At 39.2% G+C, this 8709-nt stretch overlaps 1 protein-coding gene across 1 annotated transcript in view; it reads right to left on the bottom strand.

Moving 5' to 3' along the window:
• Nucleotides 1-6776, bottom strand: part of cacna2d1a (calcium channel, voltage-dependent, alpha 2/delta subunit 1a) — a 62345-nt gene extending 55569 nt beyond the window's left edge. Inside the window, exon 1 of the mRNA XM_077544265.1 lies at nt 6597-6776. Coding sequence (XP_077400391.1) covers nt 6597-6676 — 80 coding nt within the window. The 5' untranslated portion in view covers nt 6677-6776. The remainder of the gene's footprint in view (nt 1-6596) is intronic.
• Nucleotides 6777-8709: the final 1933 nt, after the last annotated feature.

The raw sequence follows: 8709 nt of genomic DNA on the forward strand, positions 1-8709 counted from the left end.
CGACCCGGTTTGTGAACCTTTACCACCCACCGAATGACCGCATTATTGATCGGTCAAAGCTTGACGCCACATCACTGTGTGCCATCTCATTTCTAAGCCGACAAAAAGCATCCAAGGGCTCAAGATCCAATCTGGGAATTTCCACTCCAACAACCTGATACTTTTATCCTCGGAGTCCAGTGCTTTTGATGTCATCGAGACAGTAAACTATTTTTATGTTCCCGCCAGCTCCTCGGGGGGATGGTCTGAAAACTGAAATCCTCGTATGATGGTCTCCTAATTGAGACTCCTCGTCAGTTCTTGGAGACTGATGGGGATGAAAGTAGCATAGTGACTTGGGGAATTGCTAAAAAGAGCTCAGACCACAAGGCATCCAATTTGGGGGAGACAAAAACACACACGGTGGGAGGGTATTTGTTTTCTACCACTGTGACCTTTTCCTTTGATAGGAGTCCATATAATTAAAGCCAATCTTAGAAAGATAAAACAAAAATGTTGGCAAAAAAAAACGGCCTGCATCACCATGGGACGAGCGACGACATCTATCTTTTGTATTAAGGTCAATAATACAGTAAATGGCGCCTTTGTAATAGTCTCACGGCCTTGTTATCTTTCCAGACAGAAAACAAATTATGTTCTTTCGACAAATCCGCTAGGCGAAAAAGCTAAATCTAAGCTCAAACCAGACAGTTCCTATCATTAAAATAAATAACTAAAGGGTCTGCACTGTCTGGGCTGTCTGGGGACAAGGTACAGCCGGCGACCTACCTTCAAATATCAAGACATTAGGTCACGGGCATCGGCAGGAACACGTTTTTGAATGATACCTGCTGAACAAAAAATGTCACCGGTTATTAACCTTGAAGGCCAGATTTGTGTGCGTTGGTTTTAGCGCTTAAGATGGTTTCAGCAGTACCCAAAGCAAGCATCCCGTTCACAGTTCTGACAAATGTGAAAAGTTCCACTGTTTTGTTATCTTTTCAATGCTGCAGCCATTTTTGGCTTTGCTCAGTGTCATTTCCGACAACAGCATGGGAACAAGCATTCAACATTTGACTCAACGTCACAACGCATCCATCCATTTAGCCATTCTACGCAACATATAAAATACCCACCCAACCATTTCTGCGCGTGTATAAATAGATTTCTAGAATCCGTCGTCCCAGTCCACCCCCCTTTGGCCAAAATGTCCAATTAACTGAACGCCTACACATTAGTGTAGTAGCAGGTACTCGTTCCCTGATGTTCCAGCACTGGTATTAAACGCTGCAAGCACTCCATTAGGGGGGGACTCTCGCCAAAGCCATCACAAACCGTCAAGAGCCCACTTTTCTGTTGCACACCCCAGAGATATTTTAAGCACTTAACGCCTCGAGTGCCTGATGAGATGCCTTAATGGAATGCGCTTGAGCAGATATTAGCCGATAATAGCCTTTATTTACTCAACGGATATTTTGGGGGGAAGCGACATGAAAAGCCTGAAGGTACCTCAGTTTTGGGGACAAACATCGGACATGTTGAGAGGTGAAGTAAAATTTTGAGAAATTCAAATTTCTTATATATTGTCCGCAAACTCTTGTAATCCATTGATGATGAGTAAAGAATGTAACACTGTAATCTCCGAAAGCAATTGTGAACGAAAGCTATGAGTAGTTGCCTTTTGAAGAGTGACTATTAACCAAAGACAGTGCATATCTGATTGTATGTTAAATGTTACTATATATTACAAAAATCATAAACAGGTAATCATCATAAGAAGCTCTACTTGACAAAATGTAAAACTTTTTTTTTTTCTTCTAATTTTTATTTTTATTTTTTAAGTGGGATGATTATACCAGAGTATATAACTTCATTTTAAATATACTTGCTAGTTCTTTATGATAATAGGTTACAAAAATAATTTAAAAAGTTTATAGATAAATTAGGGCTGGGACATATGGCCAAAAAATAAAAGCTCGATCTTTCCGGACGATTAGGATTTTATTCCATTTTAATCTAATAAACCCCGCAAACATTTATTTACTTACTCAAAAATAATGTGTACTGATTCAAAATCAGTTTAAACATAAACTTAACATTCATAGTTTGTGCTTAAATGCCACAATTAGTAGCTATTGTAAACATGTCTTGTAAACCATCCATCCAGCATTCGGCCACTTTATAAAAAAAATTACAACTGAAAAAACAACATTTGGATGTAACAGAACAGCTATATGCGTTTTACTGTTTTCAAGAGTTACGATTATCGCTCGTTTAACTTGAATTTATATTTTCATGAAAATTACTTATGGCTAAATTTTACTAAAACAGCATTTTAAAGTTTAATTCTGAATACCAAATATAGATATTTATCAGCGAAAGCTAGCAACAAGTAGTGGATTTTTACTTTTACAATTTTTACTTAAAATGTCTTTTACGCAAAGAGATTACAGGAATGCCTCCAACTAAAATATGTTCATATAGTATATGATGCTGTGCATCCTTGGGAGCAATCACTTTGGATATTCAATAAACTGTTTGATAAATATATATATATATATATATATATATATATATATATATATATATATATATATATATATATATATATATATATATATATATATAAATTTGGGGGGGTTGAGGCAGAACTGGGTAGGTTGTGCCATTAGTCAGAATTCAGTGGGGTGAATTGTGCCATTGATAAATGAAGTTAAAAAAAAGATATGTTAAATCTCACAAACGATAATACTATATAAAAGGAAGACAAATTCAATACAAACCTTTGACTTGCAGGTTTCAGAGGCCTTTTTTTCTTTCATTCTTTTGCTTTTCCTGTTAAGCCTTTTTATCTACTCTTTTTTTTTGTGAGCCTTCTCCAACTGCGTCAGGCACTGTTCTTGTTTTCACTTTCTTTTTTTTTCTTTTTTAACAATTTGTTCTTTCTTTCCCTGGATTTTGGCAAGGGAAAAATAACTTCTAAAGACACATAACCCATGTGAGCAGAACAACCAAATTTGTCACTTGGTGAGTGCTCAGGAGGGTAAGCCTGGGCCTTTTTTTTTTCTTATTCCTACGTCTTTTCATGGTCATCCTGCATATTTTTATTAGCTCCCTTCCAACCTGACGTATGGTCTTCCCCTCTTTCACTGCTCTTTCAAATTCCTCAAGAGGAGTTGAAAACCTGTCTCCCTTTTGTATCTGGTGACAGGATGAATTTTGGTCAAAAATTAAGAATGGCACATTCTTTTAGTGATTAAATGTAAGAATACAGTTTACAACATCAATAAAATACAATAAAGTAATATAGAGTAAATAATCATAATTTAGGGGAAGTTGTGCCATTGGCAAAACTTAACCCAGACCCTTTGGCACAAATTACCCCAAGCCCGCCATTTTGAAAAAAAATGCATCCTCCGCTGTTTTGAGCCAGCATCATGCTAACCATATACTGTAGACTCATGATGTAGCTTACTAAATCCCTAAAACATGTGTGAACTGTTTTCAAAGTTGTCTGTAATTGTTCAAACACAGCCATCAAAAACCTTAATCATATAAATTTTACCTTTTTGGGGGGGAACTTATATGTGCTTACCTCTCAAGCCACGTGTTTCCCTTTTTTACCGGATGAGCGAAGTGGAAGTCTCTTCAAAAATATGTGGTCACATGACCAACTTCTTGTATGAATTACTAAATAACAGGGGTGGAACTACAGTACTTGCCCCTCGGCACAAATGACCCCACTCTCCCCTACATGTTTTACCAGGAAAGTTCATGCCAAATCTACTCCCCCAAAAAACACATTTTTCTGGACCATGTACGACATCCAAGGTTCCGCAGTACAATGGCGGCACCGTCAAAAAAGGAACGCTCGCTGTGCTTGATAGGTGAGCATACAGATGTGTTTCCTGCCCTGGACATGCCTGCCATCGAAACAGCTGTTAGCCATTCCCCAGGTTGCCTTGGGAACGGAGTCGTGGAAAAATTCCACATGCGTGCGGAGCGGATGTGAGGTATGCACATGGGTTGCTTTCCATAAAAAGCTACCATGAGAAACTTTCTCTGCTTACGACATCCACTATCCCTCTGAGGCCGGGACCCCGTCGACGCCCCCTTCCACAAAAACGGGCACTCGTCTAAATAAATCCCACCGGGTTGAGACGGGGGCAAAGGGGATTAAAGTGGGAGTGTGAGAACGTCAATGAATGACTTTTGGTTTCCTTTATTTCCCCGTGAGAACAAGTCAAATGAAGCTTGTATCGGGCACAAAAATGAACGAGCAACTAACTGCTTGGGAGCATCGCATCGTTGACTTTGCGAAGTTTGCGTCACCATGTTTGAAGTGCGGTCGACCTGACTCCGCCCTCCCCACCCCTATACAATGTTGTTGTGTTCATATAAAGTGCCTCCTCACATTACGGCGGAGATTGCCAGAGACAAGACAGCGAGCAGAGAGGCATGGCTCTTTAGCTGAGCATGAAATCGAGTTAGCCTTTAAAAAAAAAAAAAAAAAAGAAGACAAAAGTGGGGGGGTGAGTGGGAGAAATGCCAGAGAGAAGAAGAGGATCAGGTCTTGTTTTGGAGTGAGAATCAATACACGGCCGCATACACAACATACAGGAAGGCCACTGTGTCCTCATCTCTCCGCCTGCTGCGTGGATGATCAAGAACAGGGATGGGCACACTCGGTCATAGAGGGCCGGAGCCTCGCAGGTTTTAAATGTTTCCCTTCTCCAACACAGCTGATATATGATCAGCTCATCAGCAAGCTCTGCAATAAGCCTGATAACGATCCTGTTGATTGGAATCAGCTGCGTTGGAGCAGGGAAACATCCAAAAGCTTCAGGACACCGGCTCTAGAGGACCGAGTTAGCCCACTACTGATCTAGAGGAACACAGGTGTCAGAGTCCGGTCCTGAAGGCCGTGAGTCCAGCATGTTTCCAAGGTTTCTTTACTCCAACACACATGATTTAATGATTAGGATTATTATCAGGCTCCTGCATAGCTTGCTGATGAGCTTTAATATGAATCAGCTGTGTTGAACGTGGGAAACCTCTAAAACATACAGGACTCAGGCCTTCGAGGACTGGACTTTGACACCACTGATCTGGAACATCAGGACTTTTCAGAGTGGATGAAGTTAACACATTTGCCTCCAGGCAAGACAAGAAGACGGAAGGCACAGGACAGACCAAGAAGATGCACTGTGCCGAACACAATATTAGTAACGAAGAGATGCAGCCTTTATCGCTAAAACACAACAGGTGTAAACAACCAATCGCTTTAAATACAAGGGCTGCAGCTATCCAAAAACTTTAGAATTGAGTCATCTTCTGATTAATGGAGAAATATCAATTGCACATTATAAAACACATTAACACAATATCATGGGCATGTCAATTTGGGGTCGCCATTGTCACATTCCACTGTAGTATCCATGACTCTGAGTGTGTACGGCTTTAAAAGGCGGGGCCTGCCCTGGTGAGTGACATGGGTGTCAGCAAACCAGAATATTGGAGGTGGCTAGCAGTTAATTAGCTAAATTAAATTAGAAATTTGGCTTTGCAATTTCTTTGTAATCAAATTATTCGTTATTTGATTCATCGTTGTAGCCCTAGACATGATGTTACAAAAAAACATAATAACCATAACAATAGCTCACAATCTCTTAAGAGCCAATAGATGAGCTGCATCAAAAACATCATATTCAATAGGATTTATAACAACAATTTTATAATTGTATTAATCACTTTCATGAACCCGGCTTACGTTTTGTCAAGATGCTCCTAATAAATGTAAATATTCAAGTTATGATCATATTAATAATGCTATAGCAGAGGCCATGTTGACTACCCGCCTTATGCAAGCGAGCCACGGATCAATCCACTTAGCGAAATATACTGTGTAAGTCTGACATCATCGCACTCGGGCCATTAGGCAGAGTGCCACGATGGCTCAAAACCGCTAGCCATGAGGAAGAGGGCGGGGCGACAGGACGAAGAAGAACAAGGGCGGCGACAGCTTGGAATCATCCGGAATATTGTTGTTGGGCGTTTTTTTTTTTTTTAACAAACCTGTTGATTCAACTTTATTCGTTCTACAACAAGACACATTTGGATGAATTGGATGAGCAAAGAGAGCGGATTCTGTTAATACTCCACTTGTTGTGGAGTCGTGTCCCAATAGTTTTGTCCACTTATTGCCAGTATGGTTTGCTAAAAAAAACAATGTAGTTAATAGGGAATAGGTAGTAGGTACCATACATTAGTAAAAGCTCACTGCTTCTTTTACTCAAAATAATTTAACTCCACTTAAGACACACTTGCGCACTCAGACACACATGTTCATTCAAGTTATGAAAAAAATAGTGTGTATGTGTTTATGGGCACAAATAAACAGAAAAACACATTAAAAAAAACACTAGTGTGCATTTGTGTGTTTATGTAATACAGTATATATAAACGTATTCATCACCTCTAAGCACAAAGTACCCCCCCTCCAATTTCACAATTTTGGGTGTCCGCCCACCCCTCCAACCACACACACACACACCATGATGACCTTTTTAGTGAGAAATGATCGCGCACAACAACCAAATGTGACTTTTAATACTCACATGTGCTCGTTGGGGAACTGGCCAGCAGACAGCCAGGACACGCTGGAGAGCAGCAAAAGTAGACGCACGTAGTAATCCATCGCGGGCAAAGCTGAAAGCAAAACAAAAACAAGATGGGCAAATAAAAACCAAAGCAGCACGTCGTCGCGCGTCCTGCTTTGCTGCACTCGGCCGCCAAACGTGTGCACACATACACACACGCGCGCGACACAAATCTCTCCACTCAGCCCGCCCCCCACTCCCACAGCTGATGCTCGTGGGCATCCCCCCACCCACTTTCTTTTTTTAGGGTTACACTGTAAGAAATACGGGACAGTGGCGTGGACACGTGTTGCATCAATACTCAAAACAATTCTCTTTTAACAAAACTCTTGTACATTCTCACCCATAAAATACAGTATTTAACAGCAAAAAGTAATTCGCTGTAAAATCTATCAAGACAACTAAAATACTTACAGGCTTGTCCGGATTCCTCTTCCTGGTTGATCACTTGTTGCTAGGCAGAACTCAATCAAGCTCAAATCTAGGCAAAAACATATGAAAACACACACAAATGCAAGTTTTTATTTATTTATCCTCAAACAGGGAGAAAGTAAACTATAAAAAGGGCATATTTAGCATTACTTAAAATCAAAATAAAGCGACACCAGCTATGCTAGGCTACACTGTTACTTGACCTTCACAGGAACACTAAAATAACGCATCTAAGTGTTATTTCAACTACAAAAATATTTTCAATAAGCATTTAATAAATCATAAAAATGAAAATTCAATGTAATTATGATGTAAAAACCTATTACTTTAAAGGTAAAAAATCTAGTACTACAGAACACAAAATGGAAACCGCTAAACTAAATTTAATACAGCAGCCGGAAAACTACAATAACCAGTCTTTTAATACAATTTTACTATCAAATCCTCTTCAACAAGCAACTTATTAATCAACAATGACAACAATAAACTACGGAAACTTATTTATGCATATAAAACAAACCTGTAGCTTACAAGCAGGGTTGGGAGGGTTACTTTTAAAATGTTACAAGTTACCTGCTAAAAAAAAAAAGTAGTTAGTAACGTAATCCAAGCACCATAATATTAATGTAATGTAACTTGATTACTTTGGATTACTTCAATACCGAGTATGCTCATGAAGACAAGATAGAAATAAATATTGTTACAATATATATTCTATACAATGTGCCCTTGCTATTTGCGGGGGTGATAGGGACCCGGGCAGCCTACAAATAGCAAAAATCCTTGTGTAATTAAAAAGCATGTAGGCTATAGATTGATTGATGTCCATATGCTGTTTTCGAACTGTCATTGAAAGCATAGATAGATAGATAGATAGATAGATAGATAGATAGATAGATAGATAGATAGATAGATAGATAGATAGATAGATAGATAGATAGATAGATAGATAGATAGATAGATAGATAGATAGATAGATACAGTCATCCAATGAGGATGACGATGTGTGACATCAAGTGCAAAATAAACTTTTATCCCAGGCACAAGTTTAGTCGTATATATGTTGTGTATGATGTTTAAATAGTGAATTGGTGGGAGGAACATTTGTTTGGAAGATGTAACTCACATTATGGTTGTAGGCTAGCGGGCTAGTGAGCAAGAAGCTACAGCGCGTAGCATGCCGCTGGATTGTTAGCTCAAACTTTCGCTCCGAGTGAGTTCCAGTGAATACCGATCGCCATTTCCTCCTCCCGTCCGTGAAGCTTTTTCATACTGCCCGTGTGTGGAGGACACGACTAGTCAATTCGTTTGTCACCACCTCGCCAACAGCAACGGTCCCAATCGCGCTGGCGTGCACACGCACTCTCACTCTGTCTGTCTCTCTCATACATATACATACAAACATACAGACATATATACATATATATATACACACACACATATATATACATATATACACACACACATATATATATATATACATACATACATATACTGTATATATACATACACATATATACATACATATATGTATACATATATACGTACATATATATACACGTACATATATGGACACACACATATATATACACACACACATATATATTTACAGTGAGGAAAATAAGTATTTCACCCCCTG

This window comes from Vanacampus margaritifer, chromosome 15 (assembly GCF_051991255.1).
Source record: "Vanacampus margaritifer isolate UIUO_Vmar chromosome 15, RoL_Vmar_1.0, whole genome shotgun sequence".
NCBI lineage: Eukaryota > Metazoa > Chordata > Actinopteri > Syngnathiformes > Syngnathidae > Vanacampus > Vanacampus margaritifer.